The 25,928-nt window shown below is 50.0% G+C and overlaps 2 protein-coding genes across 13 annotated transcripts in view; one reads left to right on the top strand and one right to left on the bottom strand.

Annotated features, from left to right (window-relative positions):
• Zcchc14 (zinc finger CCHC-type containing 14) overlaps positions 1-9,752 on the top strand; it is a 54,037-nt gene extending 44,285 nt beyond the window's left edge. For 4 of the 12 annotated variants that reach the window (XM_006990140.4, XM_076572225.1, XM_042277790.2 and 1 more), the window contains 8 exons: positions 759-853; positions 938-992; positions 1,545-1,827; positions 3,255-3,346; positions 3,889-4,016; positions 4,898-5,038; positions 5,132-6,592; positions 7,795-9,752. In XM_006990140.4, the coding sequence (XP_006990202.1) occupies positions 759-853; positions 938-992; positions 1,545-1,827; positions 3,255-3,346; positions 3,889-4,016; positions 4,898-5,038; positions 5,132-6,592; positions 7,795-7,850 (2,311 nt within the window). In that variant the 3' untranslated portion in view covers positions 7,851-9,752. The remainder of the gene's footprint in view (positions 1-758; positions 854-937; positions 993-1,544; positions 1,828-3,254; positions 3,347-3,888; positions 4,017-4,897; positions 5,039-5,131; positions 6,593-7,794) is intronic. The other 8 variants (XR_006072270.2, XR_013051359.1, XR_013051360.1 and 5 more) reach the window with 4 other exon arrangements.
• A 2,342-nt stretch (positions 9,753-12,094) lies between these two features.
• On the bottom strand, positions 12,095-22,899 carry Map1lc3b (microtubule associated protein 1 light chain 3 beta). The gene is made up of 4 exons (XM_006990139.4): positions 21,888-22,899; positions 17,091-17,146; positions 14,254-14,360; positions 12,095-13,651 (listed from the first exon to the last, which is right to left on the bottom strand). The coding sequence occupies exons 1-4, from the start codon at positions 21,925-21,927 to the stop codon at positions 13,477-13,479; spliced, it is 378 nt and encodes a 125-aa protein (XP_006990201.1). The 5' UTR covers positions 21,928-22,899; the 3' UTR covers positions 12,095-13,476.
• Between the last annotated feature and the right edge of the window lie 3,029 nt (positions 22,900-25,928).

Here is a 25,928-nt window from a genome sequence, read left to right as displayed (position 1 = left end):
TCGAGGCCAGTCTGGTTTACAGAGTGAGTTCCAGGACAGCCAGGGCTACACAGAGAAACCCTGTCTCAGGGAAAAGAAGAATCTGAAGCTTGTCAGATTGAAAATAGGTTCTCTGAATCTTCAATCGTGGCCCACACATGGTCCATGCAGTACTGAGGCTCACTAGTTTTGCTCTGTTGTTTGGAGACTGAGGATGACCTTGAATTTGTAATCCTCCTGCTTCCACCCCCCAAGGGCTGGGATCAAAGTGTGCCCCAGTACACACAGTTGATGTGGTGTAAGGATGGAACCCAGGGCTTCATGTATGTTGGATAAACACTCACCAACTGAGCCACAGCTGTGGCCTCTTGCTGGTTCTCTAGTGTGTAAGAGGTCATGATCCTCTCTGAGCCCTGGAACCAGTGTCTTCACATTGTGACTTAGTTGGGGCAGACTTGGGAGCATTACAGTTCCAGTGCTCATGTCCCAGACTCTTGATTCACTCTCTGTAAGAGACGAGAAGGGACTTGAAGGGAACTATATAAGATGAATAAAAGCAAGACGAGTATCAGGCTGTCGGACATTCTCTTGGGTGAAGTTTTCAGATTTTCCCACTGTTGTGTGTGTGTGTGTGTGTGTGTGTGTGTGTGTGTGTGTGTGTGTGTGAGAGAGAGAGAGAGAGAGAGAGAGAGAGAGAGAGAGAGAGAGAGAGAGATGAGATTGAGATTGAGATTGAGATTGAGATTTCAGTGCTGACAAGCTGCTGTGTTACTCCCCAGGTACTTGGCTTCCATACCTTCACACACACTGAAACATGACCACGTTAGGAAGTTCTTCAGCACTTCGTCTCCCACCCAACAGCTCCAAAGTCCAAGTAAGTTTGTGAAATGGTTAAAAAATAAAATAAAGCTATATTATTGTCTGTCAGTTTCTATGACACTTTTCTTCTACTTTGTAGGTCCTGGCAACCCCTCCCTTCCTAAAGTAGGTGCCATGATGGGCGTGTCTGGGAGGTGAGTGGTCCTCTCTAGCCAGCATGGCCAGCACCGCCTCCTCCTCTGTGTGTGTGTGTGTGTGTGTGTGTGTGTGTGTGTGTGTGTGTGTGTGTGTGTGTGTGTGTGTGTACCAGCTGCTGTCAGAGCAGTCTGCTCAACCTGTATCTTGGATAATGACAGGAGAGGAGTTGGGTAGAAAGAATCCCGTTTTGGCTTCCCAGTTTCATGTTTTTTTCCCCAGTGCTGAGTAGCTTGTTTTAACTCGTGATTTATTGGTATCATCTTGTTTTTTAGAAGTGACAGACACCAGGTAGCTCAGCTGAATCTCTGGTGCACATGGACACACACAGCATGTGCACACAGAAGTGTCCCTGTGGGCACTGTGTTGTGAGGAGGGAAGTTGTGATGGGGGTGGTAGCAGACAGGACACTGATTAGACTCAAGTGTGCCATGAGCTGAACACCAGATGCACTAAGGGAGTAGGTGCCAGCATGAGATACCTCTAACCTCCTGGTGCCAGCTGGCAGTCTGTAGAGCGGTGCCTGTACTCTGTTGTCCCCTGTCCTGCAGGCCTGTGTGTGGAGTGGCTGGCATTCCGTCCTCGCAGAGCAGCGCCCAGCACCACCTGCCTCACTCGGCCAGTGCGTCTGCTTCCCTGCCCCACTGCTCCCACACAGCGGGGACAGGCTCAGCACTGGCCTACCGGACCCAAGTGGACAACTCGCCTACCATCCTGATGCCCTCTAGTCTGCAGGCCCCTCAGCCCCAGGAGCAAAATGGGATTTTAGACTGGCTTAGGAAGCTGCGTTTGCACAAGTATTACCCTGTCTTTAAACAGCTCACCATGGAGAAGGTATGTTGGCTACTCAGAGGGTCACACCTTCGAGTGTTCCTCTCTAGCCTGTGCCCTGTCCTCATTCCTAGAGGTGTCAAGAACCTGGGTGGTGATCATATAGCTTGATGTTAGAGGGACCAAGAGTTCACCCCCAGGTGTTCTGCCTGAAGCCAGAACAAACCAAAGCAGGAGTTGTCATAAGCACATAGCTTTTCTAGATGTTTCAGGTCTTGACAAACCAGGGACTCTGTGACTTCAGTTGGCTCCATCCCTCAAGCTACTGTAGGCCAGTGCTCATTCCGATGCCATTTTCTCCTCTTTGAAGCCGCTCCGGTGTAGCTCGAGCCTCCGTGTGGCCAGCTCACAGAGTCATTGCCTTGGACACAAGCAAGTGGGGCTCAGACAGCCAAGGCTACATTGAACGGTGGAGTCCTGGGAGGGAGGGTGGCCTGCTCAGAGAGCAGTGTTTGAGTGGGCAGTGTTGACTAGAGATGCCTTTTGGTGTTTTCTAAACCTCAGTACCACTGGCTAAGCCAAATGATACCTGCACAAGGTGTTTGAAGTCTGAACTCCCCCTGCTGGACAAAATGACTCTGTAATAGCTCCACACATCTAAAAGGCCACTGTTAAACCTGGAGATGGAGCTTTGGAGGTGGGGAAACGCAGTGTTTCTGTTTGCCATGCTGCTGCTGAGGGACCCTGCATCTTTTTTTTTTTTTTTTTGAGACAGAGTTTCTCTGTGTAGCCCTGGCTGTCCTGGAACTCACTTTGTAGACCAGGCTGGCCTCGAACTCACAGAGATCTGCCTGCCTCTGCCTCCCTAGTGCTGGGATTAAAGGTGTGTGCCACCACTCCCAGCTGGGTCCTTGAATCTTAAGGACAAGAGATTCTCTAACATTGGTCATAATCAGTTTGAATTTTCTACTCGGAACTATGATGAGATGCCTGAATCCCACAGCTGGCTGTGAGTGGTAAGCCAGTTGTGTTGCCAGTTGTCCTGGGGCGTCAGGCCTGTGGGCTAGTTACCACTTTGTCTGGATAGTGCCGCCTTTCTAGATGATTTGGGTCCTTATCAACTACTGAAGGTTTGCCAAAAAGAATGGTCGTAAGGCAACTGTGCTTTGCTTCTGTGTGCAGAGGCTGGTGCACACCAGTGAGACCTTCCCCACAGTATAGGGACAGCGACAGCCTCAATTATAATAGTGGTTCAAACTGTCTGAGGTGTGCAGGGACCAGAGGGCTGCAGGGTGCCTGTCAGCTGCACTTGTCGTGAGGAACAGAGGAGAGAGGCCACAGCTCTTTCAAGCAATGGGAAATGGCGTCCATATCTCTAGTTTTTTGTTTGCTTGCCCTTTGATCTCTTGTCCTGCACTCAGATTCAGGTTTGTTGGTTCCAGAGTCCTCATGGTCATCTCAGTAACTGTCCTTTGTTTGTCCTATGCAAGTTCCTGAGCCTTACTGAAGAAGACCTGAATAAATTTGAGTCCCTCACCATGGGAGCAAAGAAAAAGCTCAAGACTCAGTTGGAGCTGGAAAAGTAAGCATGAAATCATTTGATATATGCTGGGTGTTGTTGATGCCACATGTCTTTAATCCCAGCACTTGGGAGGCGGAGGCAGGTGGATCTCTGTGAGTTTGGGGCCAGCCTGGTCTACAGGGCTAGTTCAAGAACAGCTAGAACTACACAGAGAAATGCTGTCTCAAAAAAACAAAAACAAACAAAAAAAGAAAAGAAAGAGAAAAAAGAAATTACTTAATGTGTGCTTTTCTGGGTGTGGCCACACTGCAATCCTAGCACTGAGGCTGAGGCAGGAGGATAGGGATTTGAGTTTGAGGTAACCCGTGACTCAAAACACCAAATCAACACAGAATAAATTGTGTTCATTTTAGTTTCTCATGTGCCCAGCAGTGTTATAACCTGCAGGTTTTTAAATGTCAGGGTCTGGGTTACTTTCTTTCTTACCCAGGCCTCAGTTGATGCCCAACATCACCTGGGAGGACCTGCCTGGGAGGTGCACTGGAAGCTGGAGTGTGGTGGTGCAGAAGCTTTCTGACTATGCTTACTATGCTTACTCACAGGGAGAAGTCAGAGAGACGGTGCCTCAACTCCTCAGCCCCATCCTTGGTCACCAGCAGTGGAGTGGCCCGAGTCACCCCCACCAGCCACGTGGGGCCTGTGCAGCCTGGGCGTAGCAGCCATGCTGCAGGTGTGTGAGGGCCTGTGGTTCAGATGTGTGGCGTGTGTACAGGTGTGGTATGGTATTCTTTTGGATCAGAATTAGACTTCAGATCACTCTTGTTTTTTATTTACAGGTTTTAAATGTTTATACTTAGTCTTCTTTATCCTGACTCTATAGTGTTTACTACAGGAAAGTAATTGTATGGTTGGCCTTAGCTGCCAGACACTGATGCCTCGCCTCAGATTATTTGGGCAGCATTGTTAGACCCTGAACTCTCATGCTTTCAGGGGAAGCAAGATACAGTTCAGAGAGGTGAAAGGCCCTTGCCACACAGGTACCTGTCATGAACTGTAGCCCGGTGCCCTTTCTCTGACCACTGTTGTCTTTCCTGTCTTCCCATTGGAGACTTGAGAGGCTTAAGGACTTGGGTTTTCAGCCTCCGTCCTCCTCTGCCCCTGTTCCCTGTACGTGGAAGAGGCTGGGGACATACGAGTTAGTGGCTGTGTTTTCCTGCAGGAAAGCACTGAGCATTGCTTTATTCATCAACAGGATGTGATGAATAGCAAGAGTCATGGCAGATGGGTAAGAAATAAATGTCCAGCTTGGACAATTCAGCCTGCTGTAGGGAGCCTTCATGGCAGATAATACAGTGCTGTTCTGCACTCTTCAGGATGGAACCGGCCCCACAGGGACTGGGCATCACCCTTGCAGTGTGATAGCCTGAGTCAGGAGTCCCCCTTTGCTCTGTCACCTAACAGTACGGCCTTAAGTGGTTGGTTCAGTTTTCAAGATTCTGGGAGTGTAATCTGACCGTGATTGGGGACGTGTTTCCTAGTGTTCCTAGCAGGGTTCTCTTGCCTGTGGGCGAGTGCCATAGAGCTATTGACCTCTACCTGCCTTCTCCACAGAGCTGCGGGTGGAGGTGGAGCCACCGGCTCACCAGCTGCCCCGGGAAGGCAGCTCCTCAGAGTATTCCAGCTCTTCCTCTAGCCCCATGGGTGTGCAGGTGCGAGAGGAGAGTTCAGACAGCGCTGAGGAGAGCGATAGACGTAAGACACCTGTGCTGTGTGGCCTGTTTGCTGTCCCTCCTTCTGAGCTCAACCCTGGGCGCACGCTGTGCTAACAGTCTTTTCCGTCCTCAGGTGTGGACATACATGTTGAGGGTACTGATAAGGAGAAGCCTGTAATGTTGCTGACTCACTTCCCATCCAACTCTGCCAGACCCACGGCCCAGGTTCTGCCTGTGCAGAATGAGGCTGGCTCCAGCCCTGCAGGTCACCATCCCCTGCCCCCACAGCTGATGCCTGCAGCTTCACACCTGGCACCTGTCCGCATGCTGAACTCTGTGCACAAGTCGGACAGAGGCAGCACGGATGTGAAGCTCCTCTCATCCTCTGTCCACTCCCTTCTGTCCTTGGAAGAAAGGAACAAGGGGCCTGGCCCTAGAAGTGGCACAAAAGTAGACAAGAGCTTTGGTGGCCCTGTGCTGGACACACTGCCCTCAGCGGCACCCCATCCGCCAGTACAGGTCCTCTCGGGCATTGTGGAGAACAACTCTGTGTCACCCACGGTCTCCTTTGGTCCCCGGGCCAAAGTTGTGCATGCGGCCACACTGGACAGGGTGCTGAAGACAGCGCAGCAGCCAGCCCTGACTGTGGAGACCAGCTCAGCCGCCACAGGGACACCGAGCACCGTCCTGCATGTGGCCCGGCCGCCCATCAAGCTGCTGCTGTCCTCCTCCGTCCCTGCTGATGCTGCCATCTCTGGGCAGACTTCTTGCCCCAACAACGGGCAGATCAGCGTGCCCCCTGCAATAATCAACCCCCGGACTGCTCTGTATACAGCCAACACCAAAGTTGCCTTCTCTGCAGTGAGCAGTGTGCCTGTGGGCCCACTGCAGGGCAGCTTCTGCGCCAACAGCAACACTGCCTCCCCCAGCAGCCACCCCTCCACATCTTTTGCGAGCATGGCCACTCTGCCCAGTTGCCCTGCCCCCAGCTCCAGCCCTGCCCTCTCCTCTGTCCCTGAAAGCAGCTTCTACAGTGGCGGTGCTGGCAGCAGCTCCCCAGGAAACATTCCTGCCTCAAGTCAGAACCACCACCACCACCACCACCATCAGCAGCCCCCCGCACCCCCACAGCCTGCGCCGCCCCCACCTGGCTGCATTGTGTGCACGTCCTGTGGGTGCAGTGGCAGCTGTGGCTCCAGTGGCCTGACTGTCAGCTATGCCAACTACTTCCAGCACCCATTCTCTGGGCCATCCATGTTTACCTTCCCTTTCCTACCCTTCAGTCCCATGTGCAGCAACGGCTACGTCAGCACCCAGCAGTACGGTGGCGGTTCTGCCTTCCCTGTTGTGCACGCGCCCTACAGTGGCAGTGTGACTCCGGACCCTGTCCTAGGTGGGCAGTCCACTTTCGCGGTGCCACCCATGCAGAACTTCATGGCTGGGACAGCAGGGGTGTACCAAACCCAAGGCCTGGTGGGCAGCACCAATGGCTCCAGTCACAAAAAGAGTGGCAATCTGTCCTGTTACAACTGTGGAGCTACTGGCCACCGCGCTCAGGATTGCAAGCAACCGTCCATGGACTTCAACCGGCAAGGTAAACTTGGGGAGGGGCTGGGTTTTCCCTGCTGCGCTGCTGGCTGTGGCTCCTGGGAGAAGTACCCATGACTGCTTGGCTTTTTGAAAACTAGTAAACTTGTTTTTAAAGCCAACTTATTTAACCTGAGTTCAGTTCCTGTACCCATTGTTAGGCCATTCACAACTGCCTGTAATTTTGGCTCTAGGAAATCTAGAGCCCTCTCCTGGCTTCTGTAGGCACTCAAACATATGAAAACACACACACACACACACACACACACACACACACACACACACACACACACACACACACACACACACACACACCTTAAAAACAGTACACCTTATTTAAGCAGAATGAGCTGGATGGAACTTCCAGGGCTGTTGGAGCAGCCAGTGATTGCTGCCACCTCCTGGAAGATATGTGAAAATTAAGGGTGGGGCAGTGGTTACGGTTTCCTTGGCCACCACAGCCGCCTCTGCTGGTCTGTCCATTCAGGGCTGCTGTGTGCCCTTGTGTCTTGCTGACTGGCTGCAGCTTCCTTCCCCTTGTCTCTTATTTTCTATAGTTTGTCTTCATTATTTAAATTTAAATATGTCTACCATATTATACCAGGCTTATTCTTGTGGTGTTGTTTTATTGTCTGGCTTTGAACTCATGTTCCTCTTGTCTTGGCCTCCAGAGTGCTGGGATTAACATTATTACCACACACCTGGATCACTAGGTTTGCAACTGCTATTTGTTTTGAAAAAATTATAGTCAAGTTAGGAAAGTTGGTCCCACTTTGCCCATCTCTGGGCTCCCAGCACCTCCATGTCAGGTTGTGCAGTTTCCTGTTGACCTTCACCACCTAGAGAGCTTTTAGAAGCCGAAACCTGTGACCTGAGAGAGCCAGTGGTGGTACAGGTGGCTGCCTCCCTTCCCAGAGCTGGTCTGCACCTTCTAAGTCCGGGCCTTTCCTGCCCGCGTGGGTGTGCTGCCAGCCCGGGTACACGGTCTGTGTCCAGAGAACGAGATCCAAGGCGTGGAGAGGCGGGCTGTGCTGCTCTCTTGTCGCCTCTCCCAGCGTCTTGGAAACCCGTAACACCCAGCTGTGCAGAGTAGTCGGTCCTCAGTGGAGCGAGCTCAGGGGAAGGTGGGTGGGATGTGCACTTCCACAACTGACGCAGGCTTCACCCTCTTCTCTCTCTTTCTCTCTCTCTCTCATTCTTTCTCTCCAGGAACTTTTAGGTTGAAATATGCCCCTCCAGCAGAAAGTCTGGACTCCACGGACTGATCCTTTTTTTTTTTTTTTTGGCAACAGAACATTTTATTAAGCCATGAAAAATCACATAGAGAACTGAAGTCAAGTTGCTATGGAGCCATGGAGACCTAAGGAAAATCACATAGAAAACTGAAGTCGAGTTGCTGTGGAGCTTAATATTTTTAACCCAAAGGTGCTTTACTTTACTATACTGGATAGAGAATCTAGCATAGAAGTGCGTCAAACTCGATTTCATTGCCAAAATCCTAGTTTGGAGCTTGATATAAGGACTGCCTAGTAGACATCTCCACAGCAGTGATGTGGCCACCACACCGTTGTTGCAGTATGGAGACCTGTCTCCTGAAGATCGCTGGTCCTTCTAGGCTCACACATAAATTCCAGGGCAGCTATGCACGACCTGAGTTAAGACTGCAGGTCGGAGTTCTCTCAAGTGGAGTTCCCCAGTCGGATCCAAGACCCCTTTGGGCTAGGAAGTGCCAACTGGATTTTGCTGTTTCCTAGAGTGGGAGCCTCATGTCTGGCTTCTTAAGGATTGCACTACCTGACAAGGACCCTTTCAGTCTGGGAGGCAGACTCTTCTGGGACCCGACAAGTAGGGGACTCCATCAGTGGGCATTGGAGTTGGCACCAGCAGGCTGCTCGGCCTAGTACACCCAGAGGTCGCAGGGTGTCCTTCTGCAGACACGTGGAGCAGTTCCAGGTTTTTAATATTCTTTTCTGTAAACAAATTTACACAATATTAGTAGATAAGACATAGCTCACTCTTGACAACTTCGTTTCTAAGGGTCCAAGTCCCAGGGAATCCAGTCACCGAGGCTTGAGACCACCCCTCCCATTGGTGGCTTTGAGCCTGCTCTCTCCAAACAAGAACCAACTCCTGAGGACATGGGAATGACTCGACTTTGTGAGTTGGCTTTGACCGATGCTCCTCATTCTTCAGGAAGCTGGCAAGTTGTCGTGTCTCAAATGGCTTCCCCCAGGACCCCAGCCCCAGAGCTTACTGCTGATGAATTTACACTTGAGACAGACATTCAGCAGTAATACAGTCCTGTGATTTATGAACAAGACTGGAAACTGTCAGCTTCTTTTGTGGTAGGCTGTGTGTTGATAGTTAATTCCGTTAAAATTGCCTGGAAAACTTCAGTAGAGAGATGCAAGACTCCTCGAAACCACTCACCAGTTACAGTCCAGACCAGGGGTGGGGGTGGGTCCTCACTCCTCAACAGGGTATGAACGTTTCAACCCACCACAACGGAAGCATGAGGGGCTTAGACCTTCGAGGTTAAAGGGAATTTTATGCTCAAATAATATTTAAAATGCTGAAGCCTTCGGTGTTAAAAAATTAATGGTAAGATCTTGCCAAGGATTTTCCAGCTTCGTATTTATGGAGAAGAAAATCTCAGTCCTTAGACCATTCTTCAGATGGGACAATCACCCTCATGCAAAATTAGTGTAAATCACAAAATACCCTATAATTGGAGGCGCTGTGATGCAAGGCTTCATATTCTAAGATGGGCTTTCTATCCGTGGAGACCCACACGGAAGGCTTGAGTGTTGTCGATTCTATGCAATGCAGGATTGATAGACCTCTGTTCTGTCCATGGCACACAGTATCACATCTGTTCTGAGGTGATGGTGATGAGGCGTTAGGGGATGCACTGTTGATCTCTCACTCAGTAACACTACAAATGTCAAATACAAGAACTGACACAACTTTGCCTTAAAGAGCACCAGACTGGGATTGGTCGCATTGTGTTAATAAGGAAGACTTAGAGTGTTCATTGATGTTTACGATTTTAATATTTCTGAAGGCCGTTACAGTGGCCTGGATATGTGCTGAAAGCCAAACTTTTAAATTTTTTGGTTTTTTTAAACAAAGAAATATTTTAAATAAATCCTATTTCAACACAGAAATTGTTGAAAACTGTCTCATAGCAAAAGAAAAAAATCATATTTAAGTTTTTTGTTTTGTGGTCAGTATAGGGAATGGAAGTGTCTTGTTACCCTTTCAGCTGTTAACCTGAAAGACAGCAGTCTGCTGTGGCAACTCCCACATGACTTGGCATTCAGCTGAGGCAAGTGAGCCCCAGCACCATCTCCGCTGTCCAGACAGAAGTCTGTGTCTGGAAGCCGCCGGTTGTCTTTGGAAGAGCTTGTGTGGTGTGGCATTTCTGTGAAGCCGGCAAGGATTATATCACGCAAAGGAGCATGCACAACATGGGATCATGGGCAGATGTTTGTGGGTGGGGCTCACTCCCATAGCCTGTAGAGGCCATCAGCATGGCCAACACTTTCACTGGGAGACTTGTTACACACCAAACAGACCAGCCCTTTCCAGTCATTTTCCTGAAACTGCTGTGTCAGGTGGCAGTGGTACCCAGGTGGGCATAGCCCCGGGACTGCGGCGTCAGTTCGAATCCTGTGTTAACATCTCAGGGTAGGAAGTGGGATATTCAGATAGGAAGGAGGGCATGATGTTGGGACAAAACAGCTATGTGACCTTTTTGTTGTTTAAGCAAACTACTCAATTTTCTACCTTCCTTTCTAGTTTTTATTTCATGCTTGATAGCGAAAATTGGAAAGTGTTTTAATGTTGAAAACTCCTAACTTCTGAAGAGCACTGAGGAGTGGGAGCTAGCTCTTACAATAAAGACAAAATACTTCTTCAACATATATACGGTTGGGTATTAGGAAACCAGCGGCACGCTCATCTCGCAAAGATGACAGCAGCTGGCCTGTTAATGCAATAGTTAGCAGCTCCCGTGTGGAGCTCGTCAGGCTTCCGGTCCTGCGCGCAGGTCAGCCTGGGGTACCACGCGCACGTCAGAGGCATTCGCAGTGGCGGTACCTTCGCCTACATGTGTGCCATGACAGTCCCTTGAGGACAGCCCGATGGGAACTAGGTCTCTCCGCACTCCGTCCCTGTCACTCTATCTTGCTTCCCTGGCATTTGGTCTGACACGTGCTAGTTTTACAGCCAGCTAACGGGTGACATTACTTGCTAAAGTCTTAAAAGGTTGTAGGGACTCTGTCTGCTCAGCCTCATCCCCAAGGGCAGTCTTGGGGAACCTGAGCAGGGGGAGCTGTCCTTTCCAAAGCGTAGATGACTCCCATAGAGCAAGTCAGGTGGCCTAAGAACCCACGGGGTCCAGAGACTGGACTGCTGGCCTGTCCGAGTTTGACTGAATGCAAGCATCTGTAGTCAACACTTGGCAATATTTCAGAAAACCACATACTGTACTGGCAAGGCCAGGTCCAGGTCCAGGTCACTGCCCTACCACAAGGCGGGCAGTGGCCCAGCCCTCAGCACAGGTCAGTTCTCACGCACACACAGAGGAGATGTTGGTACCAAGACTGAAACCTTCAGATTCTATTGGGCATATTTTCTTTTTAGGAATGAAGGACAATTCTCCCCATTTTTGAGCCATTCTTTTGTCAATTCTACAAAATTGCATGTAACTTTATAAATATTTTTAAAAGATATAGTTTTGTAAATATTTAATATTCTGCTAATTTGATTTTGAATTGTAAATGTCAAGTATTCTGTTTTTGGGGTTTTTATGTTTTATTATACTTTGTTAAAAAGGAAAAATTGTACATTTTTAGACTGTTTTTATGAGTAAATTTAATGTACGGAAAATAAAAATTAAAAAAAACTCAAGTGTTCGATGTCCTCAGATGTTTGTCAGAGGCAGGACCCTTTCCCAGCTCAGTTCTCCTCCAGGTGAGGCACCTTCTTCCTTGGCTCCTCCAATTTCCAGGACTCTTGGGCCCTGCTCTGCTTCCTGCCAAGGTTCCCAGCTTTGAACAGTGTCCTCCCCACCGTACAAATATTTGACTGGGTTAAACATGTTTCAGCTGCACAATCTTTGACAGTTGGAACCCTGGGATGTGAGATGGCCGACCTGGTCTTGCAGAACGGGGACCTGGTGACAGCGCTGGTGAGACTCACTTGCCAGTGGAAGCTGAAGTTGCTTCCACTGTCTCCCAGTGTCAGCAGCTGTCCGTCCACATGAGTAAAGCCGCCCACCCCACACTCATCCTTGGCTGTGCGTGCTCTGGTGGGCAAAGCCATCGTGTGTGTTACTACCACAGCTCCAGCTTGCATCCTGACAGCTGGCAGATGAGTCAGCTATCCAGAGATTTTAAAAGCAGGAACTAGTGGCAATGTGTTGACCAAGGAGAGGAAGATGCCCTCCCCCTCAGCACACTGCAGGCCCAGTTCGTACGCTGACACCATGAGACAGCTCTCAGGACAGGTTCAATTGTGCCTTTATTCACTTAGTGCATCAAAGTGTACATGTGTCCTATAAATGAAGGCCGCCCGTCTGAGCAGCATTTTTAAAGCAGTATTACAGGAATCCTTATTGATCGCACCGTAGTTATAAAAACCGGGGACATAATAATGACGCACACAACCTACACGAAACAGGGTAGTCAGAATATACATGATGTAAATAAAATAACAAATTGAAAGTTAGCAAGTGGACAGCTGCATGCAGGGAGGGGGAGGGGTACTGTAAGGAGTAGGGTAGGAGGTGGCTATGTTGGTTTCCCTCCATGACAGCAGGCAGTTCTCACTGAGATTCTCAGATCACAAAGATGAGTGAGTGACCAAGGATGGCCTGAGTGTCACAGTGGACCACATGCAGGTAGCAGGAAGCAGTGGTTTGCATTAGTTGGAACTGGCCATGGATATCATCAAGAGCATGTGTCTGTCTCCTGCTGCTGTTGACTTCACAGCTGACATCTAATGGACTGAGGTGACGTGGGAGAATCTCAGCAGCTCTCTGACAGAACTACTCTTACAACGACAGTTACACACTGACACATTATCTATAGCTGTAAGCCAAGTGCAGATGGGAGTGCATTTCAACTTCAGAGTTCAGTCTACTGTTGGACAGCTGCGGCCGAAGGCCAGCACTGCACACCTGCCTGCTCCCCTCCCTGGAGCAGGGACGGGCCAGGCAAAATCCAAACCAGTTGAAAAACACTTTGCAGCCTCTTAAGAACGAAGCTGGACCAAGCAACCCCTTGTTCAAGGCTGGACCTGGCCTCTGAGCAGTGGTGAGTGCTGTGGTAGCATCTAGACAGCAGCGAATAAGTTTCCTTGCACCGTTGAGGGTGAACGTGGTGGTGCAGCTGGGGGTCAGGACCAGGCTACTTAGAGCTACAGCCTACATATCTGACCTGTGTTGGTCAAAGCCAGAGCCCTGGGGTCCTCTGCTAGACAACCCGGGCCAAGGGACCGCTTAGGCAGACTTATCTACTGAGTTGAAGCCCTTTTAGAGAAGGCAGCAGATCCCAGGAAGAGACTGCTCCTGATGATGCTGTTCCATTTTAAATCCCTACTGAGGAGAAAAATGTCAAAAGAACTTGGTCTGTTTTATTGGCAACTTAGGATGCAAAGTATTTTATTTTTAAACTTCTAAAGTTTGAACACAAGAGAGCCTAGTTTAGATGAGTTTCCAAGCTGAATGCGCTTGCATGGAGCTCAGTTTCTGGCTGACAAATAGTTCCTAACACCCTAGGTGGGCGCCTACGTTCTGATCTGTGAGTGTGAGCTGACCAGCATCCGCTGGTGACGTCCCTTTTTTCCTTGATAAGGGCTTAACAAACATTAGGCATTGTTTTAGTCTTACACAGCCAGTGCTGTTCCAAATGTCTCCTGGGAGGCATACACCATGTACAGAAAGCCGTCTTCATCCTTCTCACTCTCGTACACTTCAGAAATGGGCGTGGACACACTCACCATGCTGTGCCCGTTCACCAGGAGGAAGAAAGCTTGATTGGCGTTAAGCTGTAAGCGCCTTCTGTGGAGAGAAGGCAGTGGGGAGACTCACTGAGATTGCCATACTGTGAAGAACTTGGGCCACTAAAAAAACCAAAAACAAAAAACCAACCCACTAATCTGGCACAACTAAGCAAGCCCACAGCCCTCTCCTTAGCATGTCACAGCCCTCAGCGATGGCTGGAATCAGGAGGGACTGGCTCTCTACCTGACGCCAGTTTGAAACTGTCATCCAAATAGCCATCAGTATTCAAAATCTACAACTGGCCATAGCCTTTCAGGTTGCTGCAGTTCTGAGTCCACATTCTCTTACTAACTCTCACTGTCCACAAGCTTAAGTACTCCTGACAGTTTACTAGGATAGGGATCTCCAATGAGCCAGCAGCAATCTAGTAAAATTTCAAAGAATCGTCGTACAGTGTATATGTCCACTTTAGCCCCTCAGATGTGATGGCTTCTATCAATGCTAGACGACATTCATAGCTGTCCTGAGATACATGCAGCTGCAGGGGGGACCCGCCTGACTTACAAGGACATTAAGAAGTAGGAGGGACCTACGGCTGGCACCAAGATGGGGAAAGGAGAAGTGTCACTCAAGGAAACAGGTAAGAAATGGCCCAATACCTAATTATCTTGATGAGCTCGCTCATGTTCACGTGATCAGGTACAAGGAACTTGGTTTTGTCCAGGACGGGCAGTTGCTTCTCACCCTTGTATCGCTCTATTATCACCTGCAAAGGCCGGAGACACTTAGCAACAGGTACAACGCTCCCCATGCTGTGGCCAGCATGTGCTATGTAGAGTTGGGCCTAACCCAGTCTTCCATTAGCTTCCCCATAACACTCCTGTGACCAGCATTCATTCACAGCTCTGTCTGCGAAATGTGGCACAGGACATGTACTGGCCACCAGGCACCCTTTTTGTTGTTAAAACTGTTTTGCTAGGATTAAAGGTGTATGTCACCATATCTGGCTGTTTTTTTAAAAACAGTTTTACACCATAGCCCAGGATAGCCTTTAACTCATGGCTATCCACCTGCATCAGCCTCCTAAGTGCTAGGATCACAGACATGAACCTCTTCATACCCAGTAATATATACAGCCATAAGTTTTATGGGTCAGATGGCTGTGAGCTGCCATGTGGGTGCTAGGAATCAAACCCAGGTCCTCTGTGAGAGCATCAAGTATTCTATGCCACTGAGCCATCTCTCTACCCAAAACATAATTTTTAACAAATGTTAGTAAAAGCAGCCGGGTGTGGTGGTGGCTCACACCTTTAATCCCAGCACTCAGGAGGTAGAGGCAGGTGGATCTCTGTGAGTTCAAGGCCAGCCTGGTCTACAGAGCGAAATCCAGGACAGCCAGGGCTGAAATTCTTTCTCAAAAAAAAAAAAAAAAACCAAACAATTTAACAACAACAAACCCAAAAAGCTAGGTATGGACATGGGGCACATGCATAATCCCAGTATTTGGAGGCTGAGGCTCACTGCCTCGAATTATGGACTAATCTGGATTATAGAGACCAGCCTTAACACCAAAACTACACAAAAAGCTGCTGTGAAGATCTGAGCATTGACTGGCCTTAGAACCTCAGCACACCAGTTTCCAAGTGCCATGTATCCACCCAGAGAACAGAAATCCCTGCCTGGTCATGGAAAAAGGAACACAGCGACATGCTTCTGGAGGGAAAGCGCCCATCTGCACATGACCTACATGTGGTTCCTCGAAAGGCCATCTCTCAAAAGCTGCCATTCTCATTCCTGGGAGATTGAAAACTTCATCCTGTGGATTGCTCAGAAGCATGGAATCCACAGGAAATGCCAGCTGTGGGTGCCACATACCTGGGTTTATGAGGCAGACCCTTCAAAAGTGCAGGGTAGTTAAGGACATGTAAGAAAGACTGTGGCACTCTTCTAGAAGGTCATTAGTGTGGGAACGTTAGAGGGCTGTCCCTGAGCAGGTTCCAGCCCCTTGTTGGGAATCCCCGTAATGAAACAATCTTCTAAGCATATCTGGCTCCCTCTCCAGTTCTTTTTTTTTTTTTTTAAAGATTTATTATTTATTTTATGTATGCAGTGTTCTGTCTGCACATATCCCTAAAGGCCAGAAGAGAGCGTTAGATCTCATTACAGATGGTTGTGAGCCACCATGTGGTTGCTGGGAATTGAACTCAGGACTTTTGGAAGAACAAGTAGTGCTCTTAACCTGAGTCATCTCTCCAGCCCATTTTTTTTTTTTTTTAGATCTGAGGACCGAACCCAGGGCCTTGCACTTGCTAGGCAAGTGCTCTACCACTGAGCTAAATCCCCAACCCCCCTCTCCAGTTCTTAACTTCTGCTTTTCCTTCACTCTCCAATTTGGGAAGATGTACAGGTCATGGTGGAAGACATGTGACTGGTTGGTATGAAACAGGCCTCTGCCCTCAAGGTTTCCAGCCTGGAATGCCTGGGAGCCAGACACTCTGGCCGCTATTCTCAACTAGGCAGCGCTGAGCCTGGCTCTCACACTTGCTTGGTGTCACAAGCAGATCAACAGCTGAGTTTCTGCAAATATCCCAAGCTGCTGTAGAAAGGAGCTGCTGCTGTACACGCAGACCACAGCCTTGCAGGAAGTTGCCTGCAGATCCTGGCAGGCTCAGGCGGCTGTGTTTCCTGCAAGTAGGTCGGGCAGGCAGTCCGAATGAAGGACTGTTTCAGTTCAGGAAAAGCTCCTTACCGGGCCCTGCCCAGGAAGCTTTACCCCCGCGTGAGGACAGACTGGGAAATGTCCAACCATTTAGAACAACATGTCCCCCTCCCCCACCCCTCCCTCTTTGACTTGTCCCTTTGAGAATGGTATGATGGGGTTGGTGAGAAAGCTACACAGAGAGACACCTGCAGCACTTGGCACTAGGGCTCCCTTCTAACCCAGGGACAGCTGACATCCTGAGAGGCTAAGTCCTCCTCTACTGTGAAAGAGCAGGACACCAGAATTCCGCCCAGAATGCGGGGACTGGTGTAGAACATGAGACACTTTGAACCCTGGCCTGTCCATGCCTGACTTCAAACCAGGGAGCACCGCGTAGGGGGTACTGATGGCTGTCTGTCAGCAAGACACTCAGTAAGGGGCTCAGTCATGCCCCTTCATCTCCTGCAAAGCAGCCACGCCACCACCCTGAGGACTGCGGAGTCCCACAGAAGTCATCCTTGTTTCCCTAGCAGTGACGGCTGGAGCAGAGTTTAGTAGTCACGTGCTCAGGCCCTGGGTTCCATCTGGATACCACGGAGAAAAGGAAAAAAGCTAAGTTCTGGCCCACTTGTCCCTTTCCCCTTCGACAGGCACAAGAGCAACAAGTTCCGATTCGGAAGAGAAGCGTGTGGTTAGGTGGGTACACAAAGCCAGAGTCCAGGGGCTCCTGTGGGGGGAGGGGGAGCTGGCCGGTGGTGGGGCCAGAAGTATCGTCACAGCCACAGTAGGACCTACCGGGATCTTGGTGGGGTGCTGTTCCCGTATGAGCCGGACATCTTCCACTCTTTGTTCTGCAAGAAAGAAGAGACACAGTGACATCAGGGGCCATGCTACCAATTCCTGCTGGTGATGGTCCCGTATTGAGGCAGAGCAGCAGTGGGGACCTTTCCCTGGACTTCGGGTACGGATGACATCTCACCACTGAGCACGGAGGCAGTCAGTGGGCCCCACAGCAACAGCAGGTCTATCAGGCAGTTCAACACAGCCCGGAGGGTAAACCCTCATTCCAAGGGGCTGCAAACCCAGATGGATAGCCACACAGAGCAGGTTAACTGTAACTTGGGAAGAAGGGGGTGTCTTCCAATCTCTCCTGTGCTGCGGGCCGCAGGAATATCATAAGAACTCAGATAGTTATGGCAAAGTCACTACCTGAAGGGATCAAGGAATTCCTCCAGAGGAAGCCAAATCCCAAGGAGTTTTTGGTGTTACTTGGCTTGTTATACATCAGCTGTATTCTGTTACGGAAATCATGTGTGCCTTCATAGTTTTCCCAGTTGGTTTTTTCCTTAGAAGGGCTAACAGTGTAGACTGATCACTCTCTGGACATACACATTCCAGGTATTTGGAGAACAGCCTCAGGAAAGGCTTTCTCTGGAATCAGATTATCTCTCTTAGCCACTTTCAAGGACTACAGGAAACACCGCCCAGGTGGGCGCCCAACTTCCGAGGACTAACAATGATAACAACCCACAGGCGAGTCTCCTGACTTAAGGTAAATTCCACAAGGAGACACCGCCTGGGAGAGGTGGACGTTAAGTAATAGCTTTACGCAATTTAGCTTGGACCCTCCCTTTATATACGGGGACTTCCAGGGCACAGGACGAATGGAAGAACTAGATGGGTAAGAACTTGAGAGGAACAAACTGAGATGGGGAAGAACTAGATTGAAGGGCTAGAAGAAAGGACTAGAGGAACGAGATGGAAGATGAGGAAGAGCCAGATGGGGAAGAACAAGATGAGGAAGAGCCAGATGAGAGAGGAGGAGATGGGAGAGGAGCTGATAAGGGAAAGAACTAGATAGATGAGAACCTAGAAGGGACAGAACTAGATGAAGGAATTAAGATAGAACCTAGAGGGGACAGTAGTAGATAAATATAGAGAGAAGTCAGGCAAGAAAGGAGCTAGACATGAGAACAAAATAGAATCTTAGAGACTATCACAGAATAATAAAGTGTATGAACTAAGGAGTTTCGTGTACATAGAAATTATCAGCTGGTTGTATATTCTTCCCAGACCCTGGGGACTATCAAGGGGCTGGACCCCCATAGTCCCCGATACTCCTGTCAAGTTTTGTTAGTTTTTCAGTCCAACTTGGAAAAACCAAGGACTAATGCAATTTTCACTTAGCACTTCTGGTTAAGGAAGGGGAGCCACTTGGTACCATTGAGGATTTGTTTCATTTCTTTTCTGAAATGGTCTATGTATCCCAGGCTGGCTTCAAACTGCAGACCCTCTTGCCTGAGTCTTCCCAGTGCTGAAACTAGAGCTGTGCACCTGGGCTACAGTGTTTGACGCTCTCTCAAACCCCCCTACCCCAAATCCAAACCCCATAGTCTGCTGATGAACACTTTTCCTGAGAATAGCTCTGTTTCATTGTCTGGTTTTGGAGATAGTCTCCTGTGACACAGCTTGGCCTCAAACTCATCACGTAGTTAAGGATGACCTTGAACTCCTCGCCTCCTGGCTGACCAAAGCCGGGAGGCCAAGCGCCAGTCTTATCTTCATTTTCAACACTGCACCAGGCTTTCTACGCTAACAGGAAAAAGCCCACGACTCGGCCATACAGCTGGAGACACGTCACTCACAAAGGAGGAGGTGGCGTTAAGCAAAACAAAACAGAACCATGACACTTTGGGTAGGACTCATGGTGTTTGCAAACAGTGTTGTGAAAAATCTTGAGAAGGCTCCAGAAAAAAATGATGCTGTGGCCAACATGACGGACAAATTTCTGTATCACTGCCAACTGCATGTGGGTTAAAAGAACTTTTTGATCACCTTTTAGAAAGGCCATGGAAATAACTCCTGTGTTAGGTGCAATCACATGGTTTCGCTCCCATGTTCCTAGCCAATACTTAAAATCACCCCAGCTGGGCAAGCTTCCTTTTTTGGTTTTAAGAATGCTAGGATTAAAGGTGTGCACTACCACCTCCCAGCTTGAGCTCTTCTTTTAAAAATAAAAATAAAAACTGGGCGTGGTGGCCCACACCTTTAATCCCAGCACTTGAAGGCAGAGACAGGAAGATCTCTGTAAATTCAAGGCCAGCCCAGTCTGTTTAAAATAACCAACCAACCCACCACAACAAAGAGCCAACTAGTTAAGACGGGAATGCTCAGGCAGAGTCAGATTTCTTCGAGTAGGAACAGTTCTCACCTACAATTTGAGAAGGAAAAGAACGGGCCAAAGGGCTCCACCAGAAACTACGATGTCACTCTCATTTGTCCCAAAATAAGGCCCCAAAGGGAAAGACAGGAAGCTTTAGGTTTTGCTTTTTTTGAGACAAGCGTCTCTCTGTGTAGCCTCAGCTGTCCTGGAACTTACTCTGTAAACCAGACTGGCCTCAAACTCACTCAGAGATCCACCTGCTTCTGCCTCCTGAGTGCTGGGATTAAAGGCGAGCACCACCACTGCCCAGCTATTAGTTGTCTTTATTAATTACTTTAATAAAGTAATAATAAAGTATAATTACTACAAGGGACAAAACTGATGGCCCCGTAGGACTTGCTCAGCCTTTGGCTACAGGGACAGTGAACTGGGGTATCCCTGGAAGAGTGGGGACATTCAGGGCATGCTAGGGGCATCTGTAAGCAGACAGCTGCTCTGAGGCCAACAGTTTGTACTGGAGGAGACCGGTCCTTTAACTGTAGGACATATCTATCATGCCTCTCTCCAGACACCAGCCCATGCAACCATTGACAGCTTCAGCCTCTCAGCATCCCAAGTGCCTCCCACCCAGGCCTGTAGAGAGTTGACTAATGACCAAATAAAAAACACAACATGGCAGTGAGCTCCTACAGACGCCCAGCAAAGTCCAGGCTTAGGCTCCTTTCCTTAGCCTCTGGGAACAGGAGTCGCAGGAGCAGATAATCAGCGGGTAGAAGTCTAAGTATTGTTTTTTCTAGTGCCTGGAAGAACAGATGCCACCCCAGCCCCCATTACTAAGTTATCTCTCCATTGGGCCCAGCCCTGAGCGACAGCTTAAGTTCCCGAGCCACCTAGGTTATTTTGTTTGTTTTGAGAGGGGGAGGGTCTCACTATGAAGACCTGGCTAGCCTGAAGTCAGGCTGGCCTCAAACTCAAGACAGGTCTGCCTCTGCCTCCCCAGTGCTAGGATTAAAAGCTTGATTGACATCTAGTTGAATTTGATGGGAATCTTGCCTCCAGGAGTCGGGTCAGTCCCTGGGGCTATATATTTTGGCCACAAACTTCCCTAGAGACACAGGTTCACTGGTGCTTAGGACCATCCTGAAAATAATGAGCACTGGGTGGGAAACAGGTTTGTTGGTAAATAAATGGGTCACCCTAGCGGGGGATGAACCACTTTTGAGAAGAGTGAACCCTGAATTAATTTCATCAGTTTTGTTTGTTATTTTTTTTCCCCCCAGACAGGGTTCTCTGTGTAGCGTGGCTGTCCTGGAACTTGCTGGCCTTGAACTCAGATCTGATCCGCCTGCCTCTCAATCAGTTTTAACTTGAAGTTGGTCCTGTCTTTCTAAGGATCTGTAAGAGTGCCTGGCCTCCAGAATGTCTTAGTCCCCTTTCAGCACTGGGGATGATGGCTACTTACTGGAAGTGCAAGAATGTATGACAGAAAGCTAAAGGGATTCTGCCACTAGGCGGATCCTGAGCCTCACTGCCCTAGGCCCCACCCAGGTTCTTCAGCTACAAAGGGTCTGTTTGGAGTGAGCCCTACATCCACCCAGTAAGCATCCCCTCAAGGCAGATAGGAGACTCCAGCGCTCCACCAATCTAGATACTTTAAAATGGAGAAGCAAGGCTGGCGTGGCCTCCACAAAGGGGCCGCTCCAAACAACAACATCTGTATGGCACACCTCTAAACTCTGTGCCCACACTCAGGACCACTAAAGTCAGAAGCAAGGAAAGCGGCAGTCATCAGATCCCCGCGTTTCCTTCAGAATGCTGGGATAGGGGGAGATGAGGGCGAACTCGAGAAAACCACCTAAAACGCGTTCTAAGGTAAAGACGGATGGAGCTTTGGAGAGTTTACCCTCGGCCACTCGGGGGATCCGGGTTCTGGCTAATGTGCACGTCTCACTTTTCGCACTCCCCTTACTCCTGTCTTGACAACTGTTCCAGAATAACTAGAGATCACTATAAGCAAATTGAACAGCTATCAAATTTCCATTAGCAGACAAAGGCTAATCTCTCCTACACCAACGTCCCCAGGCGACTGTCCGAGCGGAGGCGGCGGGGTGCTGTCCCGGGGCTTGCGGGCGCCCGGACCTGGGGCCCACTAAAGACACAGCCGAGAGCGCCGCGGTACGGTCCCCTCCGCCAGTCGGGTCGGGTTTCCTGTCCCGGCGGGGACGCCCAGACCACCGACGACCAAGGTGACGCGCCGGGCCCGGGCGACCCAGGGGACTCAGCCCGCAGGGATCGCGAAGCTGGGGGATGGAGAGGGAGACCCCACCGGCCCCTGGCACGTCCCGGCCCCTGATGACACCACCGGGATCCCGGCCACCACCCCTCCCGACACCACCCGGATCTCCCACCCCAGGGCCCGGGGCACGCACCGAAGCTGCGGCGCTGCTTGAAGGTCTTCTCGGACGGCATGGCGCGGGAGTCCTGGGTCGGAGGCTCTAGCTCCCGCGACGGCGACTTCCCTTGTGTCTCTTCAGCCCGCAGCTGAGTCAGGTGACCCGCGGTACGTCAGCGAGGGCGGGACCCAGGACGGCCCCGACAACCGCCATGACTGGAGTGGCGGAATCCCGGGCGGGGCGCGCGCGTGCGCGCCAGCGGCCAAGGAACGGTCTGTTCTGCGCGTGCGCCAAGCCACGCTGGGCCGGTGCTGCTGAGCGTCAGTTAAGGGGCTCCTGGAGCGGGTGCTGCAGCCCTGGAGAGCTGCCGATATCATTGCCCCCTCTGCCCACGCATGGCCCAGCCGGTGTCCCAGTGCCCGCCCCTTTGCCGATGTCATTTGTCATCCCCTAAATTCTCAAAAGCAAACAAAAAACGGCCGACTTGAAGTCTTGCCTGCTAAATAATCTTTACGTTTACGAACCCCAAGACTTCTTGTTGAATCTGATATTGTGGCTCCTTCCCCTGCGTGTCCTGTACCGCCACTGACACAAGTACGTACTCCTAGGTTGAACCTGGAGAAAAGCAAGGTCTCAGGAACTTCAGACTTGTCGGGATAGGTCAAGGTCAACTACGTGTTCCAGCAAAAGTTGATGACCCCACCTAGTGTTCAGCATGTCCGTTTTCCCTTCCTATAAAAGCCCCTTTGTGTACCTGAGCTCCTGAGCATGGACTTTGGGGGACGCGGCTCACCTAGACTTCCCAGAGTGCCAGCCCATGTGTAACCCTCATTTCCTTCCCACCACCTCTCCCGCTTTGGTATGTGAGCAGAGTCCTGGAATACCAGCAGAAGCCTGATCCAGCCATGATCCACCTTGGAAAGTCCAGGACAGTTCTGTCTGGAGACCTTTACCTCAGCTGTCCCTTCACTGACCCCTGGGTGGCTTTACCACAGGCCTGCCCCCACTTTGACGCCTGCTGACTGCCTCTGCTGCTACGGCAGAGACTGGGCATGCGCACTCCTCAGCCATGGCTGCCTATGGTCTGGGGCAGGTTTCAGTCTCATTAGGCCATGACGACATGACCTCAGCTTGTCAGCCGCAGTCTTAGCCTCAAGTTCCCTGTGAGAGGCACCGCTGCCTTCCCACTTCAGCTGGAAGAGCAGGTGACCGGTACAGAGTGCAATCCAGCAGTGTTGAGCAGCCACCCCACCTCTGTGTGTGTGATGCCGTGTGTGTGCCAGCCTGGTGTCCTTGCAGATCTACTGCCTGGCACTGCACCATCCCTACCCCCGGAACTTCCTCCTCTAACTCTGGAGACAACTTTCTTTACATACTGTTTGTCATACGGATTGACTGCCTTATACATCGATGTGAACAGGAAGCATTCAAAACATATTACTGAGTAAAATCACAGCGGTCTGTTCATCTTTGTTGGTTTCCACTGTTTGCAAACTTGAGGGCTGTTGTTTTGAACGAAACTCCTGCACCGAGGCCCCCCAAAAGCCAGACTAAAAATCAAAATGGAAGCCAGGTCTGGTGGCACAAGGCATGTCATCCTAGCACCCTGGAGGCTGGAGCCGGAGTATCAAAAGTTCAAGGCCACGTTGGGCATGGTGCATAGACCTCTAATCCCAGCACCCAGAGGAGAGGCGGTCTGATCTCTGTGAGTCTAAGGCAGCCTGTTCTCTATAGCAAGTTCTTACGTAGTGAGAACCTATCTCAAAAGGGGGGGGGGGGGTGAAGTGGAGTGGGGCTGGTGGGATGGCTCAGTGGTTAGGAGCACGGACTGCTCTTGCTGAGGCCCTGGGTTTGGGTCCCAGCACCCATGTGGCAGGTCAACTTTAACTCCAGCTCTAGGGGATCTGGAACCCTATTCTGGCCTCCTCAGGCACCAGGCACCCACATGGTGCAGTGCATATGTACAAGCAAACATTCATATACATTAAATAAAAATCTTTTTGCATGTGTATGTTTTTTTTTTTTTTTTTCAGAGTTGAGGACCCGGGTTTTTGTTTGTTTGTTTGTTTTTTAACGACGGATTTCTTTGTGTAACTGCCTGCCCTGGCTGTCTTGGAATGCTCTCTGTAGACCAGGTTGGCCTTGAACTCACAGAGATCTGCCTGCTATGTCTCCTGAGTGCTGGGATTGAAAAGTATGAGCCATCCAGCCTCGCCCATTGTAACCCTATCTCAAAAGATAAACAAGAAAAAAATGTAGTCACAGCCGGGGGCGGGTAATGGCATACGCCTTTAATCCCAGTACTTGGGAGGAAGAGACAGGCAGATCTCTGTGAGTTTGAAGGCCAGCCTGATTTACAGTGATCTACAGAGCGGGATCCAGGACAGGCACCAAAACTACACAGAGAAACCCTGTCTCAAGGAGAAAAAAAAAAAGAAAGAAAGAAAAAGAATGGAGTCACCTAAGCATGGCGCATGCCTTTAATCCCAGCACTTGGGAGGCAGAGCCAGGCGGATCTCTGTGAGTTCGAGGCCAGCCTGGGCTACCAAGTGAGTCCCAGGAAAGGCGCAAAGCTACACAGAGAAACCCTGTCTCAAAAAACAAAACAACAACAACAAAAAAAATTGATGGTCCAAACATAAAACTAGGATGGCGGCGCACGCCTTTGATCCCAGCACTCTGGGGAGGGGGGGCAGAGCCAGGCTGATCTCTGCGAGTCCAAGGCCAGCCTGGTCTATAGAGTGAGTTCCAGGATAGGTCCCAAAGCCACAGAGAAACTGTCTTGAAAAACAAAAACAGGAACAAAACGGATGAGCTGGGCACGGTGGCCCACACCCTTAGTGCAGCACCTGGCAGGAAGAGGCAGGCAGATCTAGTCTACATACTGAGTTCCAGGCCAGCCAGAGTGTCAGAGGGAGACCCTGTGTAACAGGTCTCAGGCAAAACAAACACCCAAACCAGGAGCTGTGGAAGAGCCACGTCTCCCTGCAGGCTACTTCAACTAGCTCGGAAGGTTTCTTCTGCCTTTAGCCCCTTCCGAGGAGGTCTGACGTCAGCTGGTCAGTCTGCTCTTGTCTGTCCCCACCTTAGAAGGAACAGGACTTGGAAATGGGCAGCCTCACACTGCCGCCTGCTTCAGTTTAGTTCTCTTTTGCTTGTTTGTTTATATACTTACTGATCGATGCTTTCCGCAGCCTATCTCTGGCTGTAAAACCCACCTCCTGCACCTGGCTCAGGAGAACACAGTTCTGGTGTGTGGAATGAATTGTTGCCTGACCTCAGAACAAAAAAATAAAGGAAATGAAAATCTTCTAGGTCCCAGGGAATGTAACCGAGTGGTAGTGGTCCCGGTCTGTACAAGACCCTGGGCTGAGCCGTAAACTACAAGAAAAACCAAGTTGTAGCTTTGTCCCCTGACGACAAAGGAGCTCCTGTTTTTCTGGATGTTTACGACAGTGAGCCTTCCCTGCTGCAGCTTTCTTGACTTAACTACTATTGTGTATGTGTAAGAAATGAGTTCTCTTTTTTTTTTTTGAGACAGGGTTTCTCTGTGTAGCTTTGGAGCCTGTCCTGGATCTCACTCTGTAGCCCAGGCTGGCCTTGAACTCACAGAGCTCCACCTGCCTCTATGATTTTTCTTTTTGTTGTTGTTTTTTTCTTTGCCCTGCAGTGGTGGCACTTGGCATTAATCCCAGAACTTGGAGGCAGAGGCAGGCAGAGTGTGAGTTCAAGGCCAACCTGGTCTACAGAGCAAGTTCCAGGACAGCCAGGGATACACAGAGAAACCCTGTCTGGGAGAAGAAAAAAAAAAAGAGAGAGAGAGAAGGAAAAAGGAGAAAGAGGAGGAGGAAGAAGAAGGAAAAAGAAATGGGCTGTCTTTTTCTGTGTTGCTGAACTTCACAAAACACAAGGAAAGGAAATGTCAGATCTGACTTGTGGCAATGGGGGAAGGAAAACAGGGATTTTTTGGCTTCCCCCGGGGAACCCCGGAATCCCAGGCCTCTGGCTTATCAAGGAAGGGTTGCTCTTTTGTTTTTGCAATGCTGAAGTCTACACCTTTGAAAGCTGCTTTGATGC

This window comes from Peromyscus maniculatus, chromosome 5, assembly GCF_049852395.1.
Source record: "Peromyscus maniculatus bairdii isolate BWxNUB_F1_BW_parent chromosome 5, HU_Pman_BW_mat_3.1, whole genome shotgun sequence".
Lineage (NCBI taxonomy): Eukaryota > Metazoa > Chordata > Mammalia > Rodentia > Cricetidae > Peromyscus > Peromyscus maniculatus.
This window is presented reverse-complemented; position numbering and strand designations above follow the sequence as displayed.

What these genes read in the sequence shown, in the direction of transcription:
- Map1lc3b (XM_006990139.4), bottom strand. Translation starts at nt 21,927, where the DNA reads ATGCCGTCCGAGAAGACCTTCAAGCAGCGCCGCAGCTTCG. An exon ending in CAAGCAGCGCCGCAGCTTCG is followed by an intron (nt 17,147 to 21,887) that starts GTGCGTGCCCCG and finishes TCTTTCTTGCAG; the next exon opens with AACAAAGAGTGGAAGATGTC. An exon ending in AGCACCCCACCAAGATCCCG is followed by an intron (nt 14,361 to 17,090) that starts GTAGGTCCTACT and finishes CGGCCTTTGCAG; the next exon opens with GTGATAATAGAGCGATACAA.